General features: G+C 46.9%; 1 protein-coding gene across 1 annotated transcript; it reads right to left on the bottom strand.

The window, feature by feature from the left end:
- Positions 1-937: 937 nt before the first annotated feature.
- MEFV (MEFV innate immunity regulator, pyrin) lies at positions 938-13,828 on the bottom strand (the record flags this gene model as incomplete). Its single annotated transcript, XM_080830408.1, has 10 exons — positions 938-1,491; positions 1,657-1,689; positions 2,042-2,074; positions 2,254-2,369; positions 4,011-4,033; positions 4,412-4,642; positions 7,481-7,576; positions 8,012-8,367; positions 9,968-10,801; positions 13,555-13,828. 10 exons carry the CDS (start codon positions 13,826-13,828, stop codon positions 938-940), a joined length of 2,550 nt encoding a protein of 849 aa, XP_080686534.1.
- Between the last annotated feature and the right edge of the window lie 291 nt (positions 13,829-14,119).

The following is a 14,119-nucleotide window of genomic DNA, read 5'->3' as shown; positions in this document are numbered from 1 at the left end:
TACATATGGAATGATAGAGAGGATATCTGTGAACTAGAACAGATCTTCAGATACAGATCAGGACAGAATTTTTCAAAAACCTGACACTGGGCGGGGGTGCCTGGGTGGCTCAGTGGGTTGAGCCTCTGCCTTCGGCTCGGGTCGTGATCTCAGGGTCCTGGAGTCCAGCCCTGCATCGGCTCTCTGCTCAGCGGGGAGCCTGCTTCCCCCTCTCTCTGCCTGCCTCTCTGCCTACTTGTGATATCTCTCTCTCTCTCTCTCTCTCTCTCTAATAAATAAATAAAATCTTTTAAAAAAAAAAACCTGACACTGGGAATATGTGTCAAATGTTTTCCCACTATAGCAGCTCCATCCTTCTCGTGGTGTTCAGTAGGGACATGAGTCTCACAATGACTGACTAAGTGACAACAAACTGAGTGCAAACTGAGTGCAATTATGACCAAGTTTTATAATTGATTTATTTATGAGGCCTAGCCAATATTCTTAAAATCCGTAGTTCATTAATCCAGATATAAAAATATAAGAGTCCAGTCTGCTTGTTTTGTTTCTCAGCTTTCCAAGTCCTCAAGAAAGAGGATAGAATGAGGGGACACATCCTTGCCATGGAGCAGAATGAGGGCAGAATGAGGGTGAGCTCTCTGCCTTAGTGACATCTCAGGGTGCTAATTCATACAAGGATTTATTAAGCTACAGCCATGTACTTCTTCCTCTTTGGTGTCATCAGTACATGTTCTCTTCCCCCTTTGTTTACCAATATTTGGGTTCTCAGCTTATTTCTGCTCCCATTCCATAGGCTCTTTGGGCACAGGCACTCTTCTCTTGTTTGTTATGTTACCACAGCAGCTGGAACCCAGTAGGCATTCAATAATGACAGTTGAGTGTACAGATTCAAGATAGAAGGCTGAGAGCCGGAAGAGAGATACAAAGTGTTGGGCATTCATTGCGGCCTCTGGTCAGCCATGGGACAGATGGTCAGAGGATCCATGTTCTTCCCTCCATCATGTATTCCCGGGCTGAACATAGGCTGAAGGGCCCCAGAAAAAGAGAAGCTGGTGAATGTGTAGATGAGGGACTTGTACGTTACATTGTAAAAGGAAATGTCTCCAGCCATGTAGTCCAGGAAGATGCCCACACGTCTGGGGGCTTCCCTTATCTGCAGGCGTGTTGGGGGAATGGTGGACACCTGGTACTCATTTCGCTTCATCATCATCACCACCCAGTAGCCATTGTTGGCTGACAGTGTCATGGTCCCTTTCCTGCTTGCAGATGCCTTGCAGATGCCCAGGATCCACCCTGTCTTGTTTCCCACCTCCACTTCCCAGTAGTGGCGGCCAGAGAGGAAGCTTGGAAGGCCTAGGGCAATGGTGCAACTATCAAACCTTTCTGGATTGTCAGGCAGACGATTCCACTTGTTTCCAAGTCTTACGCTCTTCAGGTTATTAGAGAAGATGAGGTTGGGGTGGGCAGTTTCTGTATCCAGAATCACATTAACTGCAGAAAGAATTAGAATACCTTGTTGGGGGTCCATGGACAGCGTACCCACAGGGTTCTCCCCACCTCCAGGAAACATGGATAGGGACATTCTTCTGGAACGCACTGGAGGTCTGCACAGGGACCCAGCAGGTGAAGTCCACTTGCCTCAGTCTGGGCACTTACCAGCATGTGCCTGAGCGCAAATCAGTTCTGGAACTACAGAGAAAAAGAAGAGGGAAGGGGTGCGATGAAACCCGAGTGTCCCAATTCAGAGTCTGAATGTACCCTGGTTATCACAACAAGGAAAGACAAGGACCCCTACCCCAGCTCAGAACCTTGCTTCCTCTCCTTGGATTAACCCCATTCTCCTGGACCCTAGAGCCTGCCTTGGTGACTCTGTGGTCTGACGAGTTGACCCAGATGCCAAGTCCAGCACAGAGCCTATGAAGGCTTTCTTCTGCCTTTGTTACAGGTGCTATTCTCTCTTCTGAATAATGCCCAGAAGTCAACATCACAGGAAATATGACAGTAACCCCCGGCAAGCACATTCTGCCATCACTATACTCACCATTGAAGGTGTCCATTTCTGAACGCAGGGTTTCTGAAAGAAGAAAGGGAGCTTGAGTTAGGTTCCCAGCTAGGGATAGATCAGGAAGAAGCTGAAGATGGCATCAGAAAGGCCATAGCAGATGGAAAAGGGATGTCAGAGGGGTCTGGGCTACATGGACATCAGAGAGGAAGCAAGTAGGTGCTTCCCGATTTCCCCCCAAGCCCACCTACCCCAGAAAGACTTCATGCTCTTCTCCATAAACTCTGATTTCTGGTAGATCAAGTGGATCTTTTTTTCCACCTCTGGAGGAGTGTACCATGGCTTAGGAACAGTCGCTATCTTGACCCTAGAGACAAAAGACTGTTGGCCAGAGAGCGCCGGTGCATGCGGGTAGCCCAAGTTCCCATGAGGTGGAAGTAAGGTGTAGCATCCACAGGGGACACCCAACCCACTTGGGCTTGGCAAAGAAAGTCCTCCCTGGACTCTGGGTTTTAAACACTGGTTCTCAACTTTGACCACAGATTGGCATCACCTAAGGAGTTATAAAAACCACTGATATCAAAACCACAGTACGTTTTAATACCGGCCTTAAAATGGTGTTAATATTGAAATGCTCAGCCCAGAATTATCTATGTCAAATTAATTATACTTCTTTAGTCCTTTTCTGTTGAAATAAAAATGATAGTAAATAAGAAGAAAACCACAATGAGATATGACTCATTAGGATGGTTATTATTATTATTTTGAAAAACTGAAAATGACAGGTGTTAGCAAGGATGTAGAAAAATTGGGACCCTTGTGCATTGGTGCTAGGAACATAAAGTGGTACAGACAGTGTGGTAAATAGTATAGTGGTTCCTCAAAAAACTAAACATAGAGTTACCATATGACATGTCAATTCCACTTCTAGGTGTTTGCCCCAAAGGATTGAAAGCAGAGACTCAAACAGATAGATGTACAGCGGTATTCACAGCAGCATTATTCACAATAGCCAAAAGGTGGAAACAACCCAAGTGTCCATTGATAGACGAAAGGATAAACAAATTGTGGCGTACACACACAGTGGAATATTACTCAGCCGCCTTACAAAGGAATGAAATTCTGACACATTTTACAATATGGACGAACCTTGAAGACATTATGCTGAATGAAATAAGCCAGACACAAAAGCACAGATACTGTATGATTCCGCTTATATAAAGCAGTTAGAGCAGTCAAAATCATAAAGACAGGACGTAGAATGGTGGTTGTCAGGGGCTGGGTGAAGCGGGAATAGGGAGTTATGTTTTAATAGTACGGAGCTCCCATTTGGGAGGATGAGAACGTGCTGCAGATGGTGGTGGTGGTGCTTGCACGACAATAGGGATGTACTTAATGGCAAGGAACTGCACCTTTAGAAATGGTCAGAGTGGTACATTTCATTTTATACGTATTTTACCACCAAAAAAGAAAGAAAAAAACCAAAAAATTTATGCTCTTGAATTTATGCTCTTATACTCTTGAAGATCTGTATTTAATTTGTGTGCCAGGGCCTGGATGTCAGGATTTTGTAAAGCTCCTGAGGTGACTGTAATGTCCAGCCTCCTCCCTTCCCTCCCCTTCCTTCCCCCGTCTGGGCTTAGCATCTCCACTCCTAGACAGTCCTTCCCTCCCTGAGACCATAAGCATTTGTGGCCTCAGGGAGGGAGGCACTTCTGCAGGAACAGTTTGCATGAGGCAAATTGCAATACTTAGGAAGGTTTCTCAGGAAACATCTTTAGCACGACAGGCTGTGTTCACTCTTTGCCCTCTTCAACCCGTGCTCTCTCTCCTGATCACACTCCCATTTTCCCTACACAAATCCAGAAAGGACTTAGGAAGCTGCAGGAGATAGGAGGAGACCGGGAGGAGTCACAGACCCGGGGTTGGGAGCATCTCCCTCCTAGGGATGCCTCCCCAACTGCTTCCTGCAGGATACCCAAGGGAACATGAGGGGACCTCTCGGTACCTGTGCAGGGTGACTCCGATGTCCTAGGAGAGAAAAGAGGGAAGCTCTCCGTTATCAGTCTCCTAGGGGCTGCACTGACTCCTGGTCTTTCCTCCTGGTCTTTCCACCCTGGGGTGTCAACAAAACCGGGGCACCTCTCCCCCATTCTAATTTTCATCACCCGAAGTGGCAGCCTCGTGGGGCTTGCAACAGAACTGCGCCCAAACCCTGCTCTTCTCTTCTGGGAGATGCCAGGGGATCCCTTTGAAAGCTGGGGCCACCCTGGGCTCCTGAGAGGTCATAAGAGGGGTCTGGGCACAAGACCTTTGTCTTGTACTGACTTGGGCAGAGCTAATGGCAGTGCTGGGAGCCCATGTCATCCTACTGGGCACAGTGGGCAGGGGAAAGCCAGCCGCACTTACCTGCATGAGCTCCCATTCCGGCTGGCACTGCTTGGCCTCCAGGTCCCCAATCAGCTTGTCAAGATGTGCAATGTCTCTGGACACTTGGGTGCTGTATTTCTCCCTGACCTGGCCAATGGTCTGGGTCAGATCCTCCAGTGAGGCCACAAAGAGCTTCTCTTGCTGCTGCAGATGATGGTACAGCTGCTCCAACTGGTGCCGGAGTCTCTGCTTCTGGGTTTCAGTTTGTTTCTGAGGAACAGAAAGGTGTAGGGGTCTGTGCAGTGTGCTGGAGGGGTGCGCCCAGGGAATCCCTAGAAGCCCACCTCCTGGAGGCGGTTAAGAGGCTGGATCCCTCAGCTTCTTGGAGGACTGGATTTCAGAGAAGGAGACAAAATGGGCCAGAACCTTCCAGAACAGACTGAGGGTGGCAGGGGCTGACTCTTGTAAAATTCCCTAAAACCTAGTATTCTGAGTTGATTTGTATCCCCTCCAAAATTTATGTTAAAGTCCTAACCTCTAGGACCTAAAGAATATGATCTTATTTGGAAATAACGTCATTGCGGATGTAATTAGGTAAGAGGAGGTCATACTGGAGTGGCCACTGGAGTGGGGAGGTTGGGACCCAGATGCAGGGAAAACAGCGTGCGAAGAAACAGGGAAAAGATGACATTGAGCAGCTGAGGGTAGAGTCCCGGAAGACGTCTCTCCTTCACGGTCCTCAGAAGGAACCAGTCCTGCTGGCGCCTTGACTGTGGACTCCCGGCCTACAGGACTGGAGGGGATACATTTCTGTGGTTTAAGCCGTTCAGTCTTCGGTACTCTGTTAAGGCAGACACAGGACACTAAGATATCTGATGTCATCCTTTTCCTTCCTTGAAAGCCAGTGTGAGGATGACATATGCCTGGGGTTGTAAACGGACAAGGTTATAACCACCAAAGGGTCCAGGAAGGAGACTTGTCTCTACTCCCCACCAAAGTGCTGGCATCCAGGAGGTCCTCAGTGTGGCTCCGAATGAAGGCAGTCAGTCCACCTACGTGAATGTAAGTGAACTTGACTTCTACTACCATCACACGTGGGTCCGTGTTCTATCAAGAGTTTCTGTGGAAAGGTGGAGTGGCTATAGGGACACTTCTCCTTCCTCTCTGGAGGGAGAAGCCCCTTCAAATCTTCTAAGACTGGGCTTGAGAGGTCTCATCATTTTGAGTTCTTTAGTCCTTTTGAACCAAAAATGTTTCCTCGCCTTTTGTTGTTAAGGATGCTAACATTGGCTTTTTTTCCTTAAAGAGGACAGATCAGTTGTCATGTTCAATGGCCTATGTTCTAAAATTGTCTGATAATTTTGCTCATGATTAAATTCAGGTTCAGTATCTTAGACAGGAATACCATATTTTTTAATGCTCTGGGCTCCCTAACACATCCCACGGGGAGGCAAATAGTGTCCAGTCTGTCCATCACCATTATTGCGATTCAGGGATCAGTCACTTGGTTGAAGAGGGGGTCTGCCTCGCCTCTTCAGTGTAAATATGTATTATTTCCTTTATAATTAATGAGTAATCTGAGGGGTGGTACTTTGAGAGGATGTCCATATCTTTTTCTCTTACGAACTTCTGCTATAAATTTTAGCATCTGTTGATGATCTTTGTTGGTGTTGATTGTTATATTGGTGTTCATTTAGTGGAGAATTTCTTTTTTGAAGTATTTAGAAGTTTTTATTTATTGATTGATTTAAGTAATCTCTGCACCCATCGCAGGGCTTGAACTCAGGCCTCTGAGATCACGAGTCATATACTCTCTGACTGAGGCAGCCAGGCACCCCATAACCATCCTTCCATACTTGTTTTAGCTGTCATTGTGCTGTAAAAAAGAGTTTCCCTCCCTTTCCATATGATTAAAAAATTTAAAAATTCCCTGTATTTTGACTATTGAAAGAAGGAGGACGAGTAGAAGTCTTGAAAACAGCATCACCTTTTCATAGGGGCTCATGTTATGGTGAATGTCTTAAGGGAAGACCAGACCTTCTTATCTCCCTGAGTTGCCCTGTGGCCCAGGCTTCTGCCTCATCTTCATGGTGGGGGGCATCCCTGACCTCTGCTTTACCCATGAGTTCCAAGCCACCTGGTATTATAAGAAAGGGGTTTTCTTTTCTTCTTTTTTAGACAGAGAGAAAGAGAGAGAGAGAGAGAGAGCTGGTGAACGGGGTGGGGAAGGTGACGAGGGGAAGGACAGAAGGAGAGAGAGAATCTTAAGCAGAGTCTACACCCAGCATGGAGCTCGATGTGGGGCTTGATCTCACGATCCTGAGATCATGACCTGAGCAGAAATCAGGTCAGTCTTAACTGACTGAGCCACCCATGCACCCTAGAAAGGGGTTTTCTTTTACTACACTTCATGAGTTTTGCAAAAGTTAGACACTTGGGCCAATGCCATGCCCACCCCCATTCCTGCCGTTTGTTATCTTTGCCTGTTTCCCATTGTGGTATGGGAGATGGGATCCCGCCAACAGAATGGGTCAGACAAATTAAGGCTTTTGGGGATAACTGAATTTGCTTGCAGGGAAAATGGGAGCAACTTATGTGTCCAGGTTCGATAGCAGAAGGCCAACAAGTGTATTTATTGAAATCCGTGACATCACAAAATGGCAGTTTAAAAGAAAATGTCTAACCATTTGAATTTTAAAAACCCATATTGTTTAAAAAAAAAACTGAAAAGGACAATTATAAAAATAATACAAAGGTGTATTTAAAATGGAAAAGTTTCTTTTCCCATTTCCTCAATCCCACCCCTCAGTGACAGCCACTGGTGTTAATTTCTCTAAACCATTTTGTGGTGAATATGAGAAAGCACAGTCTCCTTGGAGATTTCCTTTCCTGCTGGGTGTTGGTCTCCCTCTCCAGGGACAAGCTCATCCTTGGACTCCCGTTACCTCCCTGCCCCCTCAAAAGCAGGTGGTTCTAAACAGGTGATGAGTTCTGCTTCCCTATGAAACAGTATAATTTGGGGACTCCCCTGCCCACTTTTGGCACGCTCCCTCCTTTTGCAGGGGTGAACTCAGGCAAGGATTGGCCATAGAACACCCCTGCCCTTACCAGCAATTTTGCAGTCTTCTTATCCCCCTGAGATCTCTGTTCCTCCCCAGATTTTCTCAACGCCTTCAGATGCTCCAGCTGCTTTCGAATTTGCTCCTGAAAAAGAGGCGCTTGTTGAAGCCTAAACTTGGCCTCTGCCATCTTTAGTTGGGCCAACTCTAGAGAGGAAAATCTGCTTTAGGAGATTTTGCTGCTTTAGGAGACTCTGCTGCAGCCAAGAGCACAGGGAGGGGGCCCAGGAAAGGGGGAGAATGAATCCATCACACCAGGGGAAGCATATCCAAGAAGTGGTGAGAGAGAGAGATTCTTAATGCCATGTGGGCACCTGGATTCAGCCTTACCTGAAGCTAGTGCCCTTGGATCTCAGCTCCATGAACCAGTAAATTCCCTCTTTGCTGATCTGGCTTGTATTGTGTTTTTGCTACTTACAGCCGAAGAATGCTGACTAATGCACCAACATCCCAGGGCTGGGAAATAAAGTAGCCCTGACTTTTAAAAGCCTCTCCCCACCCCACCCCCAAGAAGACCTACCTTGTATTCCAGGGCAGCCTCCTCGATGGGGCGCACCTGGTGGCCTCGATGCTCCTGACTCAGACTGCAGATGAGACAGATGGGCTCCCTGTGGTCCTCACAAAAGAGCAGCTGGACCTGCTTCATGTGTCGCTCACACTGTGGTAGGGACTTGGGGCTCAAAGTGGCCATGTGCAAGCCTTCTTGCTGCTTGTAGTCTTCGGAGTTATTTACTGTGAGTGAGGCCAGGTGCAGGAGGCTGCTGGATGAGCATTTGCCCGAGGTCTTGGGGTCCCTGGAAGCGATGGAGTATCTGCAGGACTCATCTCTTTCCTGGGCACAGCCGGGGGGATATACAGCCTCATCCTGTGGCTTCCCTGGAGACACGGCAGTGGAAGAATTTCCCGAGTGACAAACCCAGAACGTTATGAAGGGGTGCTTACAAAGGACGGCCGAGAGAGACAGCGAACCCATGCCGGGACACACAAATTCCTGGTTAGACTGTGGCCGCTTCCAGCTTGTCCTCCCCTGACTTTGCGCCAGCAAGGCGGCAGACTACCCGGCGGACGCGAGGGCTGAGGGCTCATGACAGTCCCGAGACTTGGAATTCCTGGATAATTATCCTAAAGAAAGGCCTTTTGTTATAAATTCCATGCCTTCCTCCTACACATATACGGATCTAGCAGGTGGTATAAAGGTAGTGAGACATTCTGACCAGTGTTTGCTTTGCCGCATAAAACCACCATCCAGGCTTCTCGTGACTCGAGTGAGAGACCCCCTGGGGACAGCGATTCACTCAGAGCTTGACCCCTAGCAGAGTTCCTGGCACACGGTAAGGATGTGAGAAGTGTGTGTTGAATGAGAGAACTAAAGGGACCTCTCTTCACATCCCTGTGCAGGAAGAATTCAATGGAAGTAGGGAAAGGGACTTGACCGAAGGGTATACACCCAACATGATGACAGAGAGCTACGACCAGCTGTGCCCCAGGACCATAGCACGACTTCATAAAGCAGAAATGACAGGAGGTACAAGAAGAAACAGAAACATACTCAATTCATTAGTCCCCTCCCACCGCCTCTCACAAGATCCCGGGAATTCATATCACATCTGTAAGTGAGACTGTGCGAGGGCCCCGTAGTAACCGTTCGCCCCTCTTTTCCTTGTGATAGAATTGATTGCTGCTCCCCCCCCAACAAAGACCCCATTTCTTGCAGTTAGGTATGGCTATTTGACTACATTCAGGCCAAAGGGATATAAATGGAGGCATCACGAGCAGCTTCTAGAAACTTCTGGAAACTTTCCCTAAGCTTATACTCTTCTCCTTTGTCCTTCCATCCTGCTGCTTGAAATGAGGATGCCACCCTCTGAGACCATGAGTTTGAGAGCAAACTCGGTGGAGCAGAAACACAGCAGGAGCCTTGGTTCCTCACCCATGGAATACCATATCTGTTCTGAGCCGAAAAAAAAAAAGGAGAAAGAAACTTCTGTCTTGTTTCAGTTAGTGCTATTTTGACATTTCTGTTATCCACAACCCAACATAATCTCAATTTCTGCCTCCTTAGTAAAAGTGATTTAGGATTTTAGCCAATAGCTCACCTCCCTGCCCAGAGAGGTGAGTGGCAGACTCTTAGCCTCATGACATACAGCCATGGGGTCATTGTGAGAAGCGGGTATTTTTACCCAGTCTTTCCCAGAGGCTTAAGCTGGGGTCCATGAATTCCTTGGCATTCTAAAGGATTTCAAAGTGTCTAAGAACTTGAACTTTGATGCAACATTTTATGATGATGTGCATACGTGCATTTTTTTTCAGGATTCACAGCCTACCTCAGATTCTCAATGGGTTGCGGATCCCAGGGGGGCACTCAGGGATCTTGTGACATAAATACAGTGGGGATAGAAGGTTTGTGAGGAAACACCTGCACAGGTCACCCTTCCTAAGGATGCCAGGTCTTCTGAGTTCTGGGGTCCTTTCTTACCTGAAGAAGGGACTCCCGGACCTGAAGGGTAATGGAGCTCACTGCCTACCATCTCCCTCAAGGCCTCGGGGGGTTCTTGACCCTCAATTCCATTTTTCTTTGAGGGTCCTGTGGATTCTGGATGCTCCCAGGTCATCCGGTCTCCAGACAATGATGCACTGGAAAGTGTATTCTTGAATACTCCCCCCTTCAAAATCATGGAATGTTCTGGATTCCTGGAGCCTTTCTCTGGAGCCACGGTAGCACCTATATCCAGAGTGGCCACTTCACTGGGGGCGGCTGCTGAGTCTGGATGATCACTTCTCATTTTATCTTGAGAGAGAAGAGTTTCTGATTTGGGAGTCTCTCTCTCTCCCAGAAAAATGTTAAGTTCAAGACTTCTGGGTCGCTTCTGCTCTGAAGGTAAATGTCCTTCAGAGATCTTGGGTTTTATTCTTCCTAGGGACCCAGTAAGTGACCCAGAGTCAAGTTCTTGGAGCCGTCCTAAAGAGTTGGCATTCCTGGGTAGCCTGGCACTCGGACTCCCCTTCTCCCCCTGTGGTTTGCTGGGGAGTGGGCTTCTCCTGGCACCCAGAGTCATGCTCCTGGGCCTTGACTTGCGCGACGTATCCAGGCCCTCAGAACTCTTCTGATCTCTCTGTTTGCCTGGAGGCTTCTTCGGGGGCCCCCTTCCAGCCTCATGCTGGCTGGAGGGCAGGCCGGGGGCCCCATCACCATTTTGCTGCTGCCTGTCACCTTTCAGGCCATCTGGTATCTTCAGACTTTTGGGCTTATTCTCCCCAGAGGAACAAGACATTGCTGAACCATCGGTGCCACTTTCTTGTATCAGAAGCTCTGCAAAGACAACAGGATGACAAGGCATGAAATTGTGCAGTGCTTGGGGCTAGGGGTTGAGAGAGAAGGGAGAGAAGGAAAAATCCTCTCAGAAATGACAAGTTCAGAATGTTCTAGGCAACAGTAATTACCATTAAATAATAAAATGCTAAAAAAAAGTGGGCACCTGGGTGGCTCAGTGGGTTAAAGCCTCTGCCTTCAGCTCAGGTCGTGATCCCAGAGTCCTGGGATCGAGTCCTGGGATCGAGCCCCGTATCAGGCTCTCTGCTCAGCAGGGAGCCTGCTTCCCTTCCTCCCTCTCTGCCTGCTTCTCTGCCTACCTGTGATCTCTCTCTGTCACATAAATAAATGAAATCTTTAAAAAAAAAAAAAGCAAAGATTTATTTAAAAAAAACTAAAAAAAGGATAAAAAATAATAAAATGCTAATTATTTGCTATGTATTTCTCAAGTAGTGCTTTTCAAACTTCTTTGGCAGGAGAACTTGTTTCCAATATAAAGTCTTACACAAAATTCTTAATTTGTAAAATAAATATCCCCCCTGGTTTACTGGTATTAATGTGTGTGTGATTATAGGTGTGTAAAACTCACTTATAAAACCCATCAATAAGAAGAATTAAGGTATTTGGCATAAAAATTTGAAAACAGATTTTGAAGGACAGTTAAAACTTCAGAAACTAATTGATTTCTGTTTTATTCTGTGGTTTCACGACATGAAGAAAATCCTAACAAACAGGTAAGTAAGTGGAAATGGTGTTTTTTAAAAAAGACTTTATTTGTTTGAGAGAGAGAGAGAGAGAGAGCATGAGAAGCAGAGGGTCAGAAGGTGAAGCAGACTCCCCCCTGAGCAGGGAACCTGACGTGGGACTCAGTCCCGGGACTCCTGGATCATGACCTGAGCTGAAGGCAGTTGCTCAACCGACTGAACCACCCCGGTGCCCCTGTGTTGTTGTTTTTAAAACAGCTTGCTTTCGGGGCACCGGGGTGGCTCAGTGTGTTAAGCCTCTGCCTTCAGCTCGGGTCCCGATCCTGGGGTCCTGGGATCGAGCCCTGCATCCGGCTCTCCACTGAGCGGAGAGCCTGCTTCTCCATCTCTCTCTGCCTGCCTCTCTGCCTACTTGTGATCTCTCTCTCTGTGTCAAATAAATAAAATCTTTAAAAAAAAAAACAGCTTGCTGTGAAGTTTCAGGATACAGTTTCATTAAACAGAAATGACAGGAAAGGCTTAATTCTAAGGACTACATAAAAAGGAGTTCAAGGACAGCACAAACTATCACCCTGGTGGCCTCTAGAATTTCAAAATTTGGTTAATGACACATTTTCATATGCATTTGTTGGATTTGTAGGTTAGAAAAGTTAATAAAATTTGGATTAAGTATTTGTTAACATTCTAAAGAATCCCTGAATTATCTTCCTTGGATGGAACTTGAAAACCACTGCTCTAACGAATAAAAGAAGATATCCTATAATCAGCCCTTTAATTTTTGGTAGAAGAGGCTCTTACTAAAATTGCTTCAGAGCTGTTTAAAACGCTTTGCTGTTGCAAACACTTGGCTTCCTGGGAAAATGTAAGTTCCCCAAACTGGCTCAAGAATGAATGGGAAAGCCCTGAAGATGCTAATAACCCAGTTTGTTTGTTTGTTTGTTTAAAAGATTTTATTTATTTGACACAGAGGGAGATATCTCAAGTAGGCAGAGAGAGAGGGAGAAGCAGACTCCCCACTGAGCAGAGAGCCCAATGTGGGGCTCGATCTCAGGACCCTGAGATCATGACCTGAGCCAAAGGCAGAGGCTTTAACGCACTGAGCCACCCAGGCGCCCCAATAACCAGGTTTTAAAACATTAAATTCTACTCATCAAATCACACTGGACTGAGATCATGGTTTCGTACTACCAGTCTTTCATTTTTTTTTTTCCTATCAGTCTTTCAAAGAGTGGAGAACTTTTATGTTATTTAAACATTCTACTCCAGAAAAAGACATGGAAAGCATTTCTAACATGTCCTCAAAGTCTAGAAGTAGAAGAAATACTCAAACACTAACCAATACTTTTTAAGCCCGTTACGTATCTGCCCCCACATCTCAAATAATAAAAATTCTTTGAAAGCAAAAATCCAATAGGCCACACTCGTTGATCACAGTGTGATAAAGTCAGAAAGTTAGAGAAAACAGGAACAGAACAAAGGAGGAGGAGGAGGAAGAAAAACAAGGAAAGAGAAAAGATGAAAGAAAGGAAGGGAAAGAATTGGGAACTTTAAAATACCTTTGTGAAATGTGTCAAAGAAGAACTCAAAACTGAAAATAGACGGATTTCAATGTGAAGATTACCTGTTGACCCTGCTGATATGGTCAGTCAGCAAGCCTTTTTTTTTTTTTTTTTTTCTCTCCTGAAGGTACTGGTCTGTACATAGGGGTTAATCACAATGAAGTTAGGGCCCCTTTAAGACCAGGCATCTAACTCCCGCCTCTCCTGATTCCGCCCTGCAGTGAGAATCTCAGCCTCCCCCACAACGCTCCTCGCCCCCCTCCCCTGCCCTTTTTTAAAGCCATCGGGAGCCTTAGCTATAATAAACCAGCTCCAAAGACCTAAGCAGCACAAAGAACTTGCTCGACCAGAGTCTCTGGGGTCATGGTAGACCTGGGACTCCTAACCCAAGTTACAACACATTGGCCTAAAGACAAGTTCCCTCTTGCACCTTCTACCCCATGAATAGCCAGACGCACTGGGAGAGGAATGGGGCGTGGAGCCCGCTTACCTGGGCGAATCACCCTGTTAAGCTCCTCTGCCAGGAGGTTCTGGTTCATGGCCCTCAGGACTTGCAGGGTCAGCCTCGCAGCATACTCTTCCCCATAGTGGGTGATCATCAGAGTGGCCAGCTTCACGGGGTTGGCATTCTGGAGCTGGCCCCGGGGGATCCGGCAGTGATCCTTCTCCAGACTGATGCTCAGCTTAAACTTGAACTTCTCAAAGTCATTGTCTTCCAGCTCCTCCAGGGAGTCCAGCAGGTGGTCACTGGGCGTCTTGATCATGGTGTTGACCAGGAGAGGCCAGAAGCAGCTGTCTGAAACAATCTCTGCCCTGGAACCCAGAGGATGGGTAAAAAGAAGCCGCTTGTGAAATAGCGGAAAACGCACAGGAAATGCTCCGCACAGTGGAGGAACTGAGCTATGAGTGTCATCATTTGTTTGTTCCCAGTGATGACAGTTGCGTTCTCTTTCTCACAGATTTGGAGGCTTTTACAACTGGGAGGGCTCAAGGTCAGCCACATGGTCCTCCAGCGCCCAAGCCATCACCTTCGCTTTCTGCCCTGCAGAGCAAAG

Source organism: Martes martes (genome assembly GCF_963455335.1).
Source record: "Martes martes genome assembly, chromosome: 18".
In the NCBI taxonomy this organism is placed as follows: Eukaryota; Metazoa; Chordata; class Mammalia; order Carnivora; family Mustelidae; genus Martes; species Martes martes.
Note: the sequence above shows the minus strand (reverse complement) of the source record. Positions and strands in the feature narration are given on the sequence as shown.